The 19,837-nt window shown below is 39.7% G+C and overlaps 2 protein-coding genes across 3 annotated transcripts; one reads left to right on the forward strand and one right to left on the reverse strand.

The window, feature by feature from the left end:
* Nucleotides 1-1,392: 1,392 nt before the first annotated feature.
* On the forward strand, nucleotides 1,393-9,605 carry LOC111487163 (probable lysine-specific demethylase ELF6). Its single transcript, XM_023134431.1, has 9 exons — nucleotides 1,393-1,440; nucleotides 1,538-2,841; nucleotides 3,492-3,570; nucleotides 3,706-3,773; nucleotides 4,482-4,632; nucleotides 5,442-6,013; nucleotides 6,604-6,801; nucleotides 6,910-8,542; nucleotides 8,573-9,605. Exons 2-9 carry the CDS (start codon nucleotides 1,695-1,697, stop codon nucleotides 9,243-9,245), a joined length of 4,521 nt encoding a protein of 1,506 aa, XP_022990199.1. The 5' UTR covers nucleotides 1,393-1,440; nucleotides 1,538-1,694; the 3' UTR covers nucleotides 9,246-9,605.
* Nucleotides 9,606-9,881: 276 nt separating this feature from the next.
* On the reverse strand, nucleotides 9,882-19,807 carry LOC111487173 (ABC transporter G family member 28-like). Of its 2 annotated transcripts, XM_023134445.1 has the most exons (14): nucleotides 19,392-19,807; nucleotides 18,925-19,001; nucleotides 18,547-18,822; nucleotides 17,534-17,597; nucleotides 17,311-17,457; nucleotides 17,176-17,210; nucleotides 16,938-17,011; nucleotides 15,295-16,214; nucleotides 13,632-13,928; nucleotides 12,222-12,704; nucleotides 11,990-12,138; nucleotides 10,703-10,992; nucleotides 10,488-10,621; nucleotides 9,889-10,275 (listed from the first exon to the last, which is right to left on the reverse strand). In XM_023134445.1, exons 1-14 carry the CDS (start codon nucleotides 19,769-19,771, stop codon nucleotides 10,119-10,121), a joined length of 3,483 nt encoding a protein of 1,160 aa, XP_022990213.1. In that variant the 5' UTR covers nucleotides 19,772-19,807; the 3' UTR covers nucleotides 9,889-10,118. The 2 variants fall into 2 exon arrangements, with proteins under 2 accessions (XP_022990214.1, XP_022990213.1); XM_023134446.1 differs by lacking the exon at nucleotides 19,392-19,807 and having other exon boundaries at nucleotides 9,882-10,275; nucleotides 18,912-19,001.
* Nucleotides 19,808-19,837: the final 30 nt, after the last annotated feature.

Raw genomic sequence — 19,837 nt, forward strand, 5'->3', positions numbered from 1 at the left:
GGGATGGATTGTGAGTGTTAGTTGAACACGACTCTCCACAATAGCATGCTATTGTCCATTTCGAGCATAAGCTCTCATGGCTTTGCTTCAGACTTCCCCCAAAACCCACGATACTAGGACTTTCAGTCTCACTTATGTTTCTCATTCTTAACATGGTATCAGATCATTATTCTTAACAGTGAGATCTCGCATTAATTAAAAAGAGAAACGAGTGGTAGCAGGGACATTAGGCCCTGAAGGAGGTGAATTGTGAAATCCCCACATTGGTTGGAGAGAGGAGCGAAATCATCTTTATAAGGGTATGGAAACCTCACCCTAGAAGACACGTTCTAAAAACCTCAAGGGGAAACTTGAAAATGATAATATCTACTAGTGATGAACTTAGATGGAAGCATACGTTTGAAACTAATTTAGAATCTATAAACATAGGAAAACAGACTATATTAGTTAATGAACAAACACATAAGAAAAATTAGAGATGATGAACGTGTTAAATAATAATAATAATAATAATAATAAAAGACGGAGAATAATATATAAGCTGAAGCAAGCTCCGAAAGTATGACATGAAAGAATTGATGTTTACTTTATGCAAGAAGGTCGAAAGGTGTAGTCGATGGACAACAGGTAAATATTCCTATACTACCCCTAGCTAAAGGTGAACAACCGACATTGTAAGGAAATGAAGAGTCCCCCCGTTTGAGTGGGACCCGCTAAATAAAGATTTAATCCTTGTTTTCGACTGTTTTTACCTGAACGAGGAGGCGAGCCCCCATTTGTAACATGCGAGAAGTGGTCTCTTTTTTAGGAAAAATAGCTTAGATTTAATAAAAAATAAAATATATAACTTTTATGTATAAATATATTCCATAAAAACTATAAACTATATAGTTATCTTCTTTTAAATTAAATTCAAGATAAATTAAAATTAATACTAAATCGTTTATAAAAAATTTAAAAACAATATACATTAATTTAAATGATTAAATTAATATATAAATTATTTGAAGACAACTAAGGGTATTTACGACAGTTTATTACAAATTTGACGATTTTAAATGATTTTTTAAATTTAAGATACCAAATATTTATATTTTTGAGTATTTATAATATAAAAATATGAGGATTTTTGAATGATTCGGACTATTTTATATACAAAACATTTATAATTAAATAAAAACGAAAAAACGAAAAAGACGTATTTTTTTTTTAATTTTATTTTAAAATTGTAAAAAGGTACAATTAATACTTTAATCTCAGAATTAAAAAAAAAAACCAAATAAACAAATACAGATATGCGCATTTTAGTATAAAATGTTATAACTCACTATCATGCGCAGTGTAAATACGGCGCTCGTGTGACTTGTCTACGTTTCTCCTTTCTCATTTGGCTGGGGGTTCTTTAGAAGGCGAGATTTATCCATTATCCTTCGGTTACAGGTGCTGTTGCTTGTTTTTCTTCAATTTGCAAGATATTTTCCTTCTCTGTTTAAATTTCATGGTCCTTTGTGTTTAACGCTGGGTAATTTCGTTGCAGATACAACGGATTTTCGTATTTTTTTTTTCAAATTTAGGGTTTCCATCAGCTTCAATGTAGTCGGTGTTCATAATAGATTTACGAGCAGCAGCCTTTTGTGTTCTTCCACAACTTATGGTGACTCTGGCCGCTGTTGGAACCGTGATTTCTGTGTCTAATGGGTGGTGTCGAAATACCCAAGTGGCTCAAAGGGTTGCCTTTGGCGCCGGAGTTTCGGCCGACTGATACCGAATTTGCCGATCCGATTGCTTACATATCTAAAATTGAGAAGGAAGCTAGTGCTTTTGGGATTTGTAAGATTATTCCTCCGTTTCCCAAGCCTTCCAAGAAATATGTCATTACTAACTTGAACAAATCTCTTTCGAGATCCTCCGAGTTAAGCCGTGACTTAAATGCTTCAAATGTCCGTTCTTCATCCAAGTTGGGTTCTACAGATGGTGCAAACGAGAGAGAGGTTAGGGCAGTTTTTACGACAAGACACCAGGAATTGGGTCAGAGTGTTAGGAAAACGAAGGGGGTAGTTCAAAATCCGCAGTTTGGAGTTCACAAGCAAGTATGGCAAAGTGGTGAGGTTTATACATTGGAGCAATTCGAGTCCAAGTCGAAGGTTTTCGCTCGTAGTGTGTTAGGTGGGATTAAGGAGCCATCTCCTTTGGTTGTAGAATCATTGTTTTGGAAGGCAGCTACTGAGAAACCTATTTATGTGGAGTATGCAAATGATGTGCCGGGATCTGCTTTTGGAGAGCCAGAGGGTAAATTTCGTTATTTCCATAGGAGGAGGAGGAAGAGGAACTATTATAATCGTAAAGAACGGTCTTCTGAGCTTAAGAGTGGGGAAATGGAAACTTTGGCGGAGACCCTCGCTCGGGATAGTCGAGGCACTTCCACCAGGGATAATCTGAATACAAGTGCAGAGATGTTGAAGCCATCTACTTCCACGGTTTCCTCGGAGGATGCTTCACACAACTCTAGAGGGAAGAGTTCAGATTCATGTATTAATATGGAAGGGACGGCAGGCTGGAGGCTTTCGAATAGCCCTTGGAACTTGCAAGTAATTGCACGGTCACCTGGATCACTTACGCGTTACATGCCTGATGACATTCCAGGTGTTACTTCTCCGATGGTTTACATTGGCATGTTGTTCAGTTGGTTTGCTTGGCATGTTGAAGATCATGAGCTGCATAGTATGAATTTTCTTCACGTAGGCTCTCCAAAAACTTGGTATTCCATTCCTGGAGATCATGCATTTGCTTTTGAGGAAGTTGTAAGAACTCAGGCTTATGGTGGCAGTGTCGACCACCTAGGTATGGATTCATTTTGGTTAAGCAATTGTGTGTGTATGTGTGTTTTTATTTGGGGGGGTTGGCGGGAGGAGGTCATGATAGCTATTTTAACTGGAAATAGAGATTTTCTTTTCTTTTTGCTAAGAAAACCATTTTCATTTATGAGGATTGGAAATATAAAAGGCCATACAAAGGCTAGCTCTATGAAGTAGCCAATAAAGGGGAAAAAATTACTTCCCCCACCCCACCCCCCCTCGAGATCATGCATTTGGTTTTGGATAAGTAGGTAAGAATTCAAGCTTATGGTCATAGTGACACCACCGAGGAATGGATTCATTTTGGTTAAGAAATTATGTTTGCGCGCTTTTAGAGGGTGTGGGAGGCTAGGCTAACATTTTCAAATGACTTTTAAACTAGAAACCAAAAACTCTAATAGATTTCATTTTCTTTTGCTAAGAAAATGCCTTCATTAAGAGGCTAGAAGTAAGTTGGAGGTCCCTCAAGGATGGAAATTGAAACTTGAAACTTGATGGAGGGAATGATTGAAGTTAGATTACTTCAATTAGCTAATCTTCTGCTAGTTGAATGGTTCTTATCATTTTGGAGCAAGTTGAACATGTCTTTCTTTCATGTCATTGTTATAACTCATGTTCAGTTACTCTTATTGCCAGCTGCTCTTACATTACTGGGTGAGAAGACTTCTCTTCTATCTCCCAAGACAGTGATTGCATCTGGTATTCCTTGTTGCAGGTAAGTTTCTGGAAATATCATTTCTTCTGCATCTTCTTAAGTTAATTGTTTTGGAGCTTGGACTAATAATTGCTCTGTTTTCTTAGATGTCCTTGCTGGTGTTCTCCTCATGTTTACTTTGGTCTTTTCCGTTAGGTTAATCCAGAATCCAGGAGAATTTGTCGTCACCTTTCCAAGGGCTTATCATGTTGGGTTCAGTCATGGTAATCACTCTTGAATTTTTTTTCTTATTATACAGGCATACTAGGGGTTTATAGCATTATGATGCTTGAAGGTCTACTTTTGTTGTATGTACCTTGTGGGGTATCAAATAGAATTTAGAAACTCCAGTTTCTTTATCCGTGTTGAGTTTGATATCATAAATTTATGTCTTAGATTTTTTTTTTATAAGTATGTATTTTTCAGATGGGCCTGGAATATGTAACAGGCTGAAGAAAGATAAGAGGCTATTAAAGTCACACCTAGTCTTGATAGACCAAAATGCGCACATTGAAATTTAGGGTTCTAGCTAATAACATTGCTATTAATTTTTCTATCATTGTTGAACTTGAATTTTGAAATTATAATTTATTAGTTGAGTGTAAGACCTAAATATGCAGCTTATCATTTTCTAAGTCATATTTCTCTGACTATATTTTGTTTTGTGTCCCATTCTATCGAGCAGTGCGGAATTTTCTCTATTGCATTTATCTTAGTGCGATACTTGATAAAGTAGCTGATTTTTATTTTAAGACTTATCAACTGTAACTTTGTGTTGTGTGTCTTTGAATGACCTATGTTGGTTTTTACCATGCCTTTTTTCTATCTTCTTTGCACGGTGTACTATCACATTCTCTCTTGCATATTTGATGGGAAACACACTTATATTTCGTTTAAATTCTTTGCTATATATAATTCTTTCTCTTCAATAGGCTTTAACTGTGGGGAGGCAGCAAATTTTGGAACTCCACAATGGCTTAGTGTAGCCAAGGATGCTGCAGTGCGCAGAGCTGCAATGAATTACCTTCCCATGCTTTCTCATCAGCAGCTCCTATACCTTTTAACGATGTCCTTTGTTTCAAGGTTTGTGTATCTTTTGTTGTTATGTTTATCTGAATACTTGTTTGTCAAGTGATAAACTGAAGTTCTTTGTTGTTGCCAAAACAGCTTATGTGTTATAGAAGTAGTTGTGTTTAGAATTATGTCTTTCGTTGTCCGAAGTGACCATATGTGGATGTTGTAGTGGTATTGATCAATTTCACCAATTTAGTTTTATCTATCCAGAGCATATGATTTGGGAAAAGTTGAATAAAACGCACTTCATTGTAGTTATGGATCTACCCATTGTTTCTAGACTGATGTCCATGATTGGTATCTGAAACTTAGCTGGCTCACGAGATAATTTCCATTAGCATAAGGAGATTATGTGACAAATTTAATGTTTCATTGTCCATGTAATATGGTGCATTAGTTGAGCGCCTAATACCTTTTTACATGTGGCAACTTATCTGGGCTTTGTCCGCTGTCATTTTTCTTCTTGGTTTTTCATCTCCCCACCCAAAAAAAAAAAAAAAAAAAAAAAAAAAAAAAAAGAGTTAGCAGCTAACCTTGTATATCTTTTTTTATTTTTTTATTTAATCAATAATTTTTTTTCCCCTTACCAAAATAATAGTTATAATGGTGATGATGTATTATGCTGCCTTCTGGAGTTGATCAGTTATTTTTATGTTTAGATGTACTTTTTTCTTTATAGCTGGTTTACGCAGTTTGTGTATTTTCTCTTCTTATTGCATCTACCAACAAATTGAATTAATTCGCTTTCTGTGTCTGCTTCAGTGATTATCTAACCAGTTGTTTCTCATGTTTGTTCTGTTTGGATCTTTGGATGTTAGAGTGCCGAGATCCTTACTTCCAGGTGTCCGGAGTTCACGGCTTAGAGACCGGCAAAAGGAAGAGAGAGAATTTATGGTTAAGAAAGGGTTTGTTGAGGACATTTTAAGAGAAAATAATATGTTATCTGTTCTTCTAGAAAAAGAATCAAGTTGTCGAGCAGTGTTGTGGAATCCAGACATGCTTCCATATTTAAGTAATTCTCAAGTGGCCAATACAAATTCTGCTGTTGCAACATCGCCTAGAGAAAATACTTCATGCAATCATATTGAAAATCTTGATCGTAATGACAAGAGTGTGCAGAATTTCATTGATGAGATGGCCTTGGATTTAGAAAGTATGAATGATATTTACTTGGACAGTGATGATTTGTCATGTGATTTCCAAGTAGATTCCGGGACACTGGCATGTGTAGCCTGTGGTATTCTCGGGTTTCCATTTATGTCTGTCGTTCAGCCGTCAGAGAAGGCATCAAGGGAACTTTCTGGCGATCACCTGTCTACTCATAAAAGGGGAGGTGTTCTTGGATCGAAGGATGTTCATTGCTCTCCTCACTTTGATGGCACTCATCCTGGTATTGAGCTTCATCCGTGCATTGGGATTTATTTTATGCAAATTTTTTTGTGTGAATATTTTATGGAAATTTCTTTCTTCGAGAATGCAACCAGTCAGAAATGACATAAAATATTTCATGCTTAATTATATAGACGTCGTAGAAGGATATTGTATGTCTCAAGTTATTACTTCATGTGAATATGTGTTTTGTGGTTCCATTCTAATTGATTTCTTGAATTCTAAGAGCATTGTTATGTGTGATTGTTTAGATAATAAACTATGGAATGTTTTTATCTAGCAAGTCTGCTAGTTTTATGTAAATTTTGTAACCTGCTGGTTCACCAGCTAGAGTTGTATGCTCACTACCTTCTTTATGTAATTCCAGATTTGTCGGTCACGTATTTTTTCTCTTTTTCCCTTACTTTTCCTTTGTGGATTTCATTGTTCTATGGTCGGCTACTAAGGCTGATACTGAGTCTACATCGGATTTTGATTATCTGAATAACGGGCGCTCATGTGAAAAAAAAAATTAAATGAAGTTGAAGATCAGTGATTCGTTCTGCTGTGGTTGAAGTTCTAGTTTATGACAACTTCTAATTTACTTTGCAGAAGATTCCACTTCTGTACCTGATGTTAATTGCCTCTCAAAGGATCCTTCAGTAGGATCAGTTCCCAAGTTCGACAAGGGATGGAACACGTTTAGTAAATTTCTGAGACCTCGAAGTTTTTGCTTGCTGCATGCTGTGGACACAGTAGAGTTACTGCAGAAGAAAGGTGGAGCGAATATACTTGTTATTTGCCATTCAGGTATGGTTGGCCGTGATTGTTTTGTCATTCTGTAGCTTCTGTTTTATAGTTTTTGAAACTGCTTTTAATTTGGTTAATTGATTGTTTGCTATTTGGGAATTGGGTTAGATTATCATAAAATAAAGGCAAATGCAGTGGCAATAGCAGAGGAAATTGGGCACAATTTTGTTTACAATGAGGTCCGATTGGATATTGCATCTGAGGAGGATCTGGGGTTAATAGATCTTGCCATTGATGAAGAACGTGATGAATGTCGAGAAGACTGGACGTCAAGATTAGGAATCAACTTGCGGCACTGTGTCAAAGTTAGAAAAAGCTCCCCAACAAAGCAAGTTCAGCACGCATTGGCATTGGGTGGCTTGTTCCTCAACAGAGACCATGGCTTCGATCTCTCGAATCTCAATTGGCCCGCTAAAAGATCACGCTCGAAGAAGATAAATCATCTGCAGCATAGCAAACGATTCCAAAGCATGCATCTTAAGGAGGAAGTTTCGGGGGAAAAGTCCGATTCCAGAATAGCAAAACAACAAGAAAAGTTTTTCCAATACTACAGAAGGAACAAGAAATCAGGCAATTCTACAGGCGTCAGTTCTGTTACTCAACCAGCTAGTAGTGGAGATTCAAGTGACCTTTGTAATGACAGGAGTTTCAGAAGCAATGCATCAGAGTTGGCGATTCCTGATCCAACTGGGACGCCCGATCAGCAGGATGCAGTGCTTCAAGATTGTGGGAATACAAACTCCATCTCTACTGTTGGTAGGATGACAGAGCCCCAAATGGAAAATTGTTTGCCAGAAGAAGCTTATATTGATGGTGAGTTACCCGTGGATGACTCTGGGATGCAGCAGAATATCACGACCGCATTAGACACAAGTGAACGAAATAAAAAAGCTGTATTACCTACCTGCACTGTTGGCCCACTTGTCAATTCCATCAATGAATCTCTTGAAATTCCTCAAGATCAAGAGCTTCTTGAAAGTCGCAATAAAACAGATCAGGAATGTGATATTGCTTCTGAGGAGCAATCACATGCCCCAGCTGGTGTGTGCTCGGATGAAGTTAATCTTGCTGAGTCCACAGGTTTACATCGTTCCATCGTTCTTGAGAGTTCAAAAGTGGTGCTTGACAGTGAAGATGTGAAGAATTCGAGTAGTGAAGCTTGTGATGGCATGACTAGGGATGAAACTGCGATTGCCGACGGAATAAAAGGTATGGCTGAAGATTCTTGTAGTTTAATTCCAATAAAGCTGCATCTTTGTCCAGATACTGAAGGTCACAGCCAGTTTGGTCATTTAGATGATAGAATAAATACTGGAACACCAGATGCTGCTACTTCTAACTTGAGAGATAGGACTTCTGAAGTTTCAAAGATGGCTTGCGAAGGCCCCGATTTATGCAATGCTGTGACATCAGATGGTTTACTAAATAATCTTCAGACGTTCGGTGCAGATGTTGAAACTCGGTCTGTTTCTGGTGTCGAGGTTCAATTGAAAGCTCAACTATCCTCTTGTTTAGCAGATGAAAAATCTATTAAAAATCTTGGTAGCCAGGAAGATGTAGACAACCTTTCTGATGCTTTGATGTCAAGTACTGGGGTCCAGAATGAGACGCCTACTGAACCTAGAACCCCGATGGACGAACCTGGTTTCAAATCTTGCATACTAGGGGAAAGCCCCATGGATGTTGAAACTGGCGGAGATGCCTCGGATAGAAAAAACTTGACTGGTGGAAAGTCTCCAGGTGATGACATGGAATGTGGTAGAGATCAGCATATTGACAGTCCTCTGACACAATCGAAGACCCGTGATGCTACGGAAATTTGTTCTTCAAAGCACCAGCCTAGTTCAGATGTGGAAAAGCAAAGAAAACGGAAGAGACATGACGAGCTTAGAATCGAAAATGAGCTGAGTTCCTACGATTTTATACGCAGTCCATGTGAAGGGTTGAGGCCAAGAGCTATTAAGAATTTAACTCATCAAAGGGATACTGATGTGAATATATCAGTACAGGAGAAACCAGAGAGAAAGAGAGTGAGAAAACCGTCTGACAACGTTCCTCCAAAGCCTAAGAAAGAAATTAGAAGAAAAGGGTCTTATAAATGTGACCTAGAAGGCTGCCGCATGAGTTTTGAGACAAAGGTTGAACTAGCCTTACACAAACGCAACCAGTGCCCACATGAAGGATGTGGAAAGAGGTTCAGCTCCCACAAATACGCAATGCTTCACCAACGTGTGCATGACGACGACCGACCTCTGAAGTGTCCATGGAAAGGTTGTTCCATGTCATTCAAATGGGCGTGGGCTAGGACCGAGCATATTCGTGTGCACACAGGGGAGCGACCATACAAGTGCAAGGTAGAAGGCTGTGGCCTGTCTTTCAGGTTTGTATCAGATTATAGTCGACATAGACGAAAAACAGGGCATTACGTCGACCAACCCTCCTGAAAATTCTTTGGGCTAGGCTAATTCCATAGAAGCAAATGGGATATATCTGTAGTAGTCAAGAAAGGGCTGAAGAAGCTCAATGTAGTGTTGTACTTCTAAACTTAGGTTCACTGATAGTTGTGTAGTGATATTAAACTTATTTATTCAGAGATTTGTATAGCTTGCTAAATTATACTGATGGATATCTCTGTGGCTAGAATGGAAGCACAGACCAAAAGGGGGTCTGCTTAAAAGGGCCTGGGTGCTTGGGAAATGTGGACTTAAAAACTGTATCATCCTTTAGAACTGCATCAAATCTCCTTTTGTTGCAAATGTGGAGAGAATTTGTTTCTTGTAAAGGGAGTCCCGACCTTTCTTCTAGCCAAGAATCTCATTATCGATCAAATCGGAGCGTCTAAAAAGATCTTTCTCTACAAATTTTGAGAATGCATCAAGGTTAGAATGGTAAATTTAGTCTCTATAGTTCATGAAAAGTTTAAATTTCGTTGTTCTTATGGGTCGATAAAACTCTCACAAATAGTTCCAACTATTACGAACTGTAAGGACTAATTCTAACTACGGATTAACATCTAGGACCAAATTTACAATTTAGCCACTTCTTCCTTGAAATTATTCTTATTAATTCCGAGTTTGATAAAAAAAATTGATTCGAACTTCGCTTATCTACCTTGCTACTTTTGCCATATGAATACAATGAGTGAGCCAGAAGAGGCAAATGGTCAGTATATCAAAATATATACAACTTCTGAACTGGATCTTCATGTGATAGGAAAATCCAAACCTTCTGAGGTGCCTGAAAATGGTGTATTGTTGATCTAGCTTGCTAACTACTCTAAGAAAATGGCTGAGGGACTGAATCTCATAGTTAACGGATCACTTCCTTCTAAAGATCAACATACAAACGTACGAAAATACTCGAAAAATAACACCTGTGACCATTAGGAGGAGTAGGCAAAGGCCCCAGTCATGAAGGTCAAACCCACTTTTATTCAAAGCTCCACAGCGAGTCATCAGCCACACTCCATCATACCTATAGAACAGACCCAATTATGTTAGGATTTTTCTTTTCGGTGAAAAAACCGCGCTTTCATTGAGAAAAATGCTAGAATGTACAAAAAAAAAACATTCATTTGAATGATCTTAGGAAGTTCGTTTTGTTAATTCAGTTTCGTTCTTCGATAGCGATTTATTTAACAGACAGCAGAATGATATGAATACTGTAGAGGGCAACTTCAGTCATACCTTTCAGCATTTGCTATCACTAATGCTTCTAAAGCCCATTTGGGGTAGCAAATATTGGACAGATTCTTCAATGCTGAACTAGTTTGGGTCCTTGTAATGAAGAGGGTTAACACAACAGGAAGAATGGCTGACCACTGCATAAAACAGTACATTTTTTCTCAGTGAAAATACAAGAAATATGGAAATTCAGCTCTCACCAAGGTAAAAACACTAACCAGTTGGGCTGCACCTGGCTGAAACAGGATGGCCAAGGCGTAAGCGATACCCGTAACGCAGTAGAGAAGGCAGAGTAAAACAACATAATGATTTGTAAAGGAAGATCTTGGATTTGTGAAGGAATAGAACATAGAGAGATACATCAATGGCTTGATTGCTGTATTGAAATGGTCGACTGTGTCCTTTGCCATAAAATATGCCAAACTGCTCATTCCCGAAGAACTTTCTCTCCAATATTCCAACTTATCCAAAGAAAATGTTCTCAGAGCTGCAATTTTGCCTAGAAGGGCTGGAATCAATGACAAAATCTTGGTCAGTGGTTATATAGTTTGGCCCTGATAAAAAAGAGCATATTGTGCGACAAAATGAGTAACAGTCAACCCCACCGCTAGCCGATAGTCTTTTTTGGGCTTTTCCTTTCGGGCTTTCCTTCAAGATTTTAAATCGTATCTGCTAGGGGGAGGTTTCCACAATTTTATATAAAATGTTTCGTTCTCCTCCCCAACCGATGTGGGATCTCACAATCCACCCCATTCGGGGTCAAGCGTCCTTGCTAGCACTTGTTCCTTTCTCCAATCGATGTGAGACCCCTCAATCCACCCCCCTTTGGTGCCCGGCGTTCTTACTGGCACACACCTCATGTCTACCGCCCTTCAGGGCACAGCCTCCTCGCTGGCATATCACTCGATGTCTGGCTCTAATACTATTTGTAATAGCCAAACCCTCCGCTAACATATATTCTCTTCTTTGGGCTTTCCCTTTCGGGCTTCTTCTCAAGGTTTTAAAATGCAAAATGCGTTTGCTAGGGGGAGGTTTCCACATCCTTATAAAGAATGCTTCGTTCTCCTCCCCAACCGATTGGGATCTCACAATCCACCCCCCTTCAGGGCCCGAGGTCCTTGTTGGCACTTGTTCCCATCTCCAATCGATTTGGAACCCTCCAATCCACCTCCCTTCGGAACCCAGCATCCTTACTGGCACACCGCCTCGTGTCCACCCCCTTCGAAGCTCAACCTCCTCGCTGGCACTTCAACTGAGTGTATGGCTCTGATACCATTTGTAACAGCCAAGCCCACCACTAGCAGACATTGTCTTCTTTGAGATTTCCCTTTCGGGATTCCTCTCAAGGTTTTAAAATGCATATGCTAGGAGGAGGTTTCCACACTCTTATAAAGAATGCTTCATTCTCCTCTCTTATCGATGTGGAATCTCATAATAACACGATTTTCTATAAGCACATATGTTTGCATTCGAGGAAAGAAATAAATCAAGAATTGGTAACTTACAAACTGCAATAATGGTGAAAGCGTAGCCACTAACACCAAATGACTGATCGCTCACATCTGATATAGATCCCAGGCAGGCACCAGCAAGAAGTAAGATCAAATAATCTATAACTTGTATTTTCGAGTCCCGTAATCGTTGTTTACCAATTCTGATATTCATCGTTACGAAGAAACCATGTCAGAAATTAATGATAAGATCATGAAAATATACAAAGGTGCAATGAAAATGTACCTTCCAAGAAAGTATCTGTACTGTTTAAGTATGCCCGGAGTACTTCGATGCGACAAATCTTTAGTCTTAAAATCCATTCGTAATTTATCATGATGTTCCTCAACATTACTTCTCATGCCCTGCCATAGCTCCCCAGCTAAGGAAGGTTGTCGTTCGACAAGAACACTGTTTCTTGTTCCATGAATTTGCGTGCCTGCTGAGCTCGTAGCATGTCGGGCTGAGTTCTGCTGCAAATCTGCTGGTACTGGATAGCCATTATGAAGCAACCATCTAACAGGAAGCTCTTCATAGCTAACGTCTGCATTAGGTGTTACTATACCCTCCAAAATATCAATGAAGTGATCTGGAGGGTTAACACGTTCTGGGACATTGATTCCAAGACCACCAAAGTATTCTTCAACTCTCTTGGCTGGTCCATGATAAACAGTAAAACCACCTTTTGCAAGAAGAACCAAATCATCGAACATTTTGAATAAGGTGTAGCTGCATCAGAGATTTACACGTTAGTAAATAAGGGTAATATTCAAACCTGCACTAAACTTGATAAAATGGGCTTGCAAGCTAAGAAGTGTGGGATCCCATATTGGTTGGAGAGGGGAACGGAGCATTTCTTATAAGGGTGTGAAAATCTCTCCCTAGAAGACGTGTTTTAAAACCTTGAGGGGAAGCCCGGAAGGGAAACCCCAAACAGGACAATATCTGCTAGCGGTGAACTTAGTCGGTTACAGATGGTATCAAAGCTAGACATTAGGTGGTGTGCCAGCAAGGATGCTGGCCTTCAAAGATGGTGGATTGTGAGATCCCACGTTGGTTTTAGAGGGGAACGAAGCATTTTTTATAAGGGTGTGGAAACCTCTTCCCAGTAGATGAGTTTTAAAACCTTGAAGGGAAGCTTGGAAGGGAAACCCCAAAGAGGACAATATCTACTAGCGGTGGACTTGGGCTGTTACAAATGGTATCAAAGCTAGAAACTGGGTGGTGTGCCAGCGAGGACACTGGCCCCCAAAGGGGGTAGGGATTGTGAGATCCCACATTAGTTGGGGAGGAGAACGAAGCATTTTTTATAAGGGTGTGGAAACATACCCCTAGTAGACGCGTTTTAAAATTTTGAGGGGAAGCCCGGAAGGAAAACCCCAAAGAGGACAATATCTGTTAGCAGTGGACTTGGGCTGTTACAAATGGTATTAGAGCTAGACACCTTGTGGCGTGCCAGCAAGTACACTGGTCCCCAAGGGGGTGGATTGTGAGATCCCACATTAAATGGGAACGAAACATTTCTTATAAGGGTGTGGAAACCTCTCCCTAGTAGACGCATTTCAAAATCGTGAGGATGACGACAATACGTAACGGACCAAAATAGACAATATTTACTAGTAGTGGACTTGAGAGTAATAGATAGTGAAAGGTTACCTTGGTTGATGAACCACCATGCAAATGGTCACACCTTCAAGAGCTTCTCTCCTGAGAGCTCTAAGAAGCAATTGAGAAGAAGAACTGTCCAAACCAGACGTTGGCTCATCTAATAGCAAAATTGAAGGCTCTATCACCATTTCCAATCCAACATTCACCCTCTTCCTTTGACCTCCAGAGATTCCTCGCTTTTCCACTGTCCCAACCAAGGAGTTCCTCACAGTTTGGAGCCCCAAGAACTCGATAACTCTTTCGACAATTAGAACTTTATCCGCTTTCGACAACTCCACTGAAAGTCTATAATAACAAGTGATGCTCACAGTCAGTACTGATATCTCAACAGAAGCAACCAAATATCAAGAACATAAGTTTGTCAGCTGTTCTTGAATGAATAATTATCAGTCTTGTACGTCAAACAACATAAGTAAATTCGAAGACAAGTATCACTTCAGTGGTCTGTTGATGAATGAACCAAGAACATACACGACAAACTCTATTGACCAATTTGTTTGAGATAAAAGCAACTACATTGAACAAATCAATCATGAAGAACTACGTAGAGAAAAATATTTTAAACATGAAGAACGATGGGAAGTTATAATGAAATCCAGAAAAAAACATCACTACTTCCATCTTATAGTATTTTGCCTTGAAATAGGAACGGATGCTTCAGATAGAAAAATGATGTATGATGTTAGGAATCACGAACCTCCACAATGGTATGATATTGTAAGCTCTCATAACTTTGCTTTAGGCTTCCCCGAAAGGCCTCATACCAATGGAGATGTATTCCTTACTTATAAACCCACGATCATTCCCTAAATTAGCCAATGTAGGACTCCCTCCTAACAATCCTCAACAATCCTCCCGTCGAACAAAGTGCAACATAGGGCCTCCCCTGAGGCCTAAGAGCCCTCGAACAAAGTACACCATTTGTTCGACACTTTAGTCACTTTTGACTACACCTTCGAGGTTCACACTTCTTTGTTCGACATTTGGAGATTCTATTGACATGACTAAGTTAAGAGCATGGCTCTGATACCATGATAGGAACCACGACTCTCCACAATGGTATGATATTGTCCACTTTGAGCCTAAGCTCTCATGACTTTGCTTTTGGGCTTCCCTAAAAGACCTCAAACCAATGGAGATGTATTCCTGATAAACCCGTGATAATTTTCTAAATTAGCCAATGTGAGACTCCCTCCCAACAAGCCTCAACAATCCTCCCCTCGAACAAAGTGCAACATAGAGCCTCCCCTATTAGTTCAACACTTTAGTCACTTTTGACTACACCTTCGAGGCTCACAACTCTTTGTTCGACATTTGAGGAGTCTCTTGACATGACTAAGTTAAGAGCATGACTCTGATAGCTTGTTAGGAACTACGACTCTCCACAATGGAATGATATTGTCCACTTTGAGCATAAGCTCTCATGGTTTTGCTTTGGGCTTCCCCAAAAGTCTCAGACCAATAGAAATATATTACTTACTTATAAACCCGTGATCATTCCCTAAATTAGCTAATGTGGGACTCCCTCCCAACAATCCTCAACATATGATACATTCACAGTCAAGATGGTTGAAACCGTGGCAAGTTGAAAGCATTAATATAATTAAGTAGAAGTAGAGCTAAGCAAGAAGCAAAGGAAAGGTTCAAATACCTGCAGTTAGCACTGAACCATAAATTCTCTTCCACTGTCAAGTTCCCATGAACAATATCATCTTGAGGCACAAAACCCATAATTCTTTTATAGGAAAGAATTGATTCATTCTTTCCATTTATCAGAATAGAACCTGTTGTCTTGCATCCAATCGCTTTTCCTGCCAATGCAGACAGAAATGTTGTTTTTCCAGCTCCAGATGGGCCCATCACAGCAGTAATCCGACCAGGCTTGATATTTCCAGTGACACACCTCAACAAATGCTTGTTTTTTGCTTTCAAAGTAAGGTTTAGATCTTTAAAAGAAACTTCGATAGGAGGACGCCTTTTATTCTCAGGATCAGTTGCCATTTTAATGACACCGGAAAACGTAAGATTGTTGTTCTGTTGCTGCTGAGCCTTTTCTTTCTCAAGTTGGACATAAGCATACCTAAACATCTGGCTATGAGTACTTGAATGCTTTCCCTTTGGCATATGTTTTTCAAAACCTTCACCAGATTCAAAATGAAAACCTTCATGACCATCAGGGTCCTTTTCGATTTCGTGTATGATCCCCATGAGATCAGTTTGGTTATTGTTTCTTTCTTCTATGTGCACTGATGAAGTCGACGATGTGGTCGGGATATGTGAATGTGAATATGGTAAGTCATCATCCGTTTCGGGTTCGGACAGATTCAAAATCTCATGTTTTTCTGTATTCGAGTTTTTCACACGCGAAAACTTTCGTGATAGTTGAACTTGCAACCCAGTTGCATGCTTTTTAGCTGCATCTTTTGCAGCTTTCCACCTTTGTTGTGCTTTTGCTGTTGCCTTTGCACTTTTGGCTGCTGCTTCCCTTGATTTAGCCAGTCTTCTTTCTCTAGCAGCAAGAATTTGGTCGAAGAAATTGTAAATTATGAGTAGAACAGTGCTTAAAGCCACCTGCATAAGCAAATAAAAGTGTTAACTCTTAATCCTTCTTGTTACCACCTTATTCTTATGAGAGCAGATACAAAACTTGTAATAGTTCAAGCCCACCGCTAGGAGATATTGTCCTATTTGGGCTTTCTCTTTTGGGCTTCCTCTCAAGAGTTTAAAACGCGTCTATTAGGGAATGGTTTCCACACCCTAATAAAGGGTGTTTCGTTCACCTCCCCAACTGATGTGGGATCTCACAATCTAACCCCCTTCAGAGCTCAATGTCCTTGCTGGCACTCGTTCCTTTCTCCAATCGATGTGGGACCCCTACCAAATCCACCCCCTTCAGGGCTCAACGTCCTTATTGGCACACCGCCACGTGTCTACCCCCCTTTGGGAAACAGCCTACTCGATGGCACATTGCCCGGTGTCTGACTCTAATACCAACTGTAACAGCCCAAGCTCACCGCTAGTAGATATTGTCCTCTTTGAGCTTTCCCTTTTGGGGAAGTCCCTCAAGGCTTTAAAATGCGTATGTTAGGGAAAAGTTTCCACAGGCTTATAAAGGATATTTCGTTCTCCTCTCCAACCAATGTGGGATCTCATAGAACTCCTCTATTCACAAAATTGTGAATGGAAAGGCAAGAAAGAACACTTGAAAATTGAAAAGAACGGTACAACGAAAATATATCACCACATTTGAATTACGACTCGAAGACTCCGATTTTCATGTGATGGATGACTTACTAAAAGCATTACTCCATAAGCATGAATATCCTGATTTGTGGCGCTTCCATCACATGAAGTAAGCTTGAAGCATCCTGCAAGATATTTGGAAAAGGGTCAAATGCTTGATGCTAGCAATCTTAACGTAACCAGATATTTGATATTCATTGTCCCTAAAGAGTACACAGCTAAGGGAAAATGGCAAAGGAACAGTTCAAAAGAAGCATCTCATCTATATTCCTACATGTATAGCACTTACTATTCTGAGAAGTTGAACCCATTCTGCAGTAATGTCTGCAATGGCAACAAAACAGATAGATATGATTAGAAAGCTGGTGTTTGAGCCAGCAAACATTGGTTGACAACAAAATAGTGGTAGGATTCAAGTCAATACCCACTCTCACAAGGAATTTGTTCGGTGCTAGAGGGACAAAATGAACCATCTGGACAGAACATCTCTTTACTACGACCAACATCTGCCCAAATATTTGCTCCTCCACAAGTATGGTTGGGCCGCCCGGGCGGTAGCTGGTAAAGATATCTGCAAGAACAAGAATAACTTCATTGTGTGCTGAAGACCATGAATACTGACATTCAGAGTTATGGTTTGTACTTACGGCTCACATACTCCTGTTGTTCTATTCAACTTGGCGTTGGGACAATATGATCCTAAAGGGCATGCTGTCAGATACAGTAAGAGTATTATACTGTGAGACCTCCAATAGCAAACAAATGCAAGGATGGGTAATAAGAGAAAGTAACACATGCGAGAAAGCTTTTGTTTATCTCTAGTCTCTTATTTGTGTGTTTTTCTGTGTGATTTATAGGTTTATTAGTGTTAGATACCTGAGATATACATAACCAATAAGAGAAATAGAAGATCAGCCACTTATATGGGTATTGTAACCGTCTAAGCCCACCGCTAGCAAATATTGTCCTCTTTGGGCTTTTCCTTTTTGGCTTCCCCTCAAGGTTTTTTAAAACGCGTCTGCTAGGGAGAGGTTTCCACATCCTTATAAGGAATGCTTCGTTCCCCTCTCCAACCGACGTGGGATCTCACAATCTACCTCCCTTGAGGGCCTAACGTCCTCGCTAGCACACCGCCCGATGTCTGACTCTGATACCATTTGTAACAGCCCAAGCCTACCGTTAGATATTGTCCTCCTTGGGTTTTCCCTTTCGGGCTTCCTCTCAAGGTTTTTAAAACGCGTCTACTAGGGAGAGGTTTCCACATCCTTATAAAGAATGTTTCATTCCCCTCTCTAACCGACGTAGGATCTCACAACCCACCCCCCTTGGGGGTCCAACGTTCTCGTTGGCACACCGCCCAATGTCTAGCTCTGATACCATTTGTAACAGCCCAAGCCACCGCTAGCAGATATTGTTTCTCTGGACCTTCCTTTTCGGGCTTCTCAAGGTTTTTAAAACGCGTCTACGAGGGAGAGGTTTCCACACCTTTATAAGCAATGCTTCATTCCCTCTCCAACCGATGAAGGATCTCCCAATAAGTAATTCAAAAAAGAAAGACATTCGACAAAACACCATTAAAAACGTTACAATGATTCCACAACAATACATAGAATCTACCGCCAATGGTGAAGAGCAAGCCCTTATAGATCTAAACACTTACGTATCATGCATGTAAGACCCTGAGGACAGAAGAAACCCTCACAACAAGCTCGACAATCATGCATTCTTGAAGGGAATAGCTGAGGATTACTAAGGTCAACGCTCTGATCAGGACCAACACTACATGCCCATCCTGGCTCACAACCAGGACTCCATGAAGTCAAATTACAATTCTTGTTAAGTTTCAAGAAGGAACCACTTCCAGGATCTTGAAGGATCATACTGTCAAAGTAAAAATTGATTTCTGCTGCTGTACACAGGCGCTTGCTGAAATCACCTGTTCAAAAACCAACACAATATATAATTCAACACCATGTGATTGAACCTAATCATGACAGAAATGGAAGAACTCTTCTTTCCACTTACGGATTACTCATACCATTGGTCTTCTGTAGACAAGAAGACAAGAACCTCAGATTAGATGAAAAATTAAACGCTTTGTTCCAATCAGCTTGCCTGATACAAAAAAAGAAAAGCTCCTAGCTCAAGATTGTTGGAAATGGCCCACGATCGAAATATGTCGAAACAAATAACTGAAGAACAACTTTTAGATAGAGAAACCTTAAGCACGTATGCTTTTCAATTCTCTTTTTAGTTGTCGCAAATCTTCTTGAACTTTCTCGAAGCAATTACCGACAAATATTTTCGATCAAAGACTAACAATTTCCCTAAACTTATTGAAGTCAAGCTTATTAACTCCGCAAATATTTCATAATGGGAAGTTAAAATCTGTAATCCAGAAAAAGGGTAAAGTTTAAACTAGGATTTCTCTTCGATTCCATTTCTCTCAAGTTCTCAATAACCAAACAGAGCGCAGAATTGAAAGTGCTGGGGGAAAAAACTCACGTGTCTCTGGAGCAGAAATGGAAGCGGCTACTGAGTTCCGAGTTGATGATTGAGCTCAAATTGGAGAGCTGGGCGTTGGCCATTGACAACATAAATGGGATAGCTGCAGGGCTGGCAAACTGATTACCATCCACATTCTGGCTATGAACAAACTGTTCCCAGCTCAATCCCACAAGAACAAGAACCAAGAAAATGGAAGAAAACATGGGATTTTTTAAGTTCATAGCTTTAAGCTTCGAGTAAATGCCCAAATTAGAAGGTATATGAAGATACCCACCAAAAAAAATTTGAAATAGAACACAAAAGTAAAGATCTAAGGAAGAAGGAGAGATGGGTTTTATAGATTGAAGTTTGAAAAGCTGAAAGATCAAAATTTTCATAGCCGTCGAAGGTCAAAGGAGGAAATTTGGTGGGCTGGAGAGAGAAAGAGAAAGGAAAGACAGTGG

This window comes from Cucurbita maxima, unplaced genomic scaffold, assembly GCF_002738345.1.
Source record: "Cucurbita maxima cultivar Rimu unplaced genomic scaffold, Cmax_1.0 Cma_Scf00012, whole genome shotgun sequence".
Classification (NCBI taxonomy): domain Eukaryota; kingdom Viridiplantae; phylum Streptophyta; class Magnoliopsida; order Cucurbitales; family Cucurbitaceae; genus Cucurbita; species Cucurbita maxima.

Excerpts from the sequence above, each read along its gene's own strand:
- LOC111487163 (XM_023134431.1), top strand. The coding sequence starts at position 1,695 with ATGGGTGGTGTCGAAATACCCAAGTGGCTCAAAGGGTTGCCTTTGGCG. Across the intron at positions 6,802-6,909 it reads ACTTGTTATTTGCCATTCAG|ATTATCATAAAATAAAGGCA; the intron begins GTATGGTTGGCC and ends GAATTGGGTTAG. Across the intron at positions 8,543-8,572 it reads ACTGGTGGAAAGTCTCCAGG|TATTGACAGTCCTCTGACAC; the intron begins TGATGACATGGA and ends TAGAGATCAGCA.
- LOC111487173 (XM_023134445.1), bottom strand. The coding sequence starts at position 19,771 with ATGAAAATTTTGATCTTTCAGCTTTTCAAACTTCAATCTATAAAACCC. Across the intron at positions 17,458-17,533 it reads ACAACAGGAGTATGTGAGCC|ATATCTTTACCAGCTACCGC; the intron begins GTAAGTACAAAC and ends TTGTTCTTGCAG. Across the intron at positions 17,211-17,310 it reads CAAATTCCTTGTGAGAGTGG|ACATTACTGCAGAATGGGTT; the intron begins GTATTGACTTGA and ends TTGCCATTGCAG.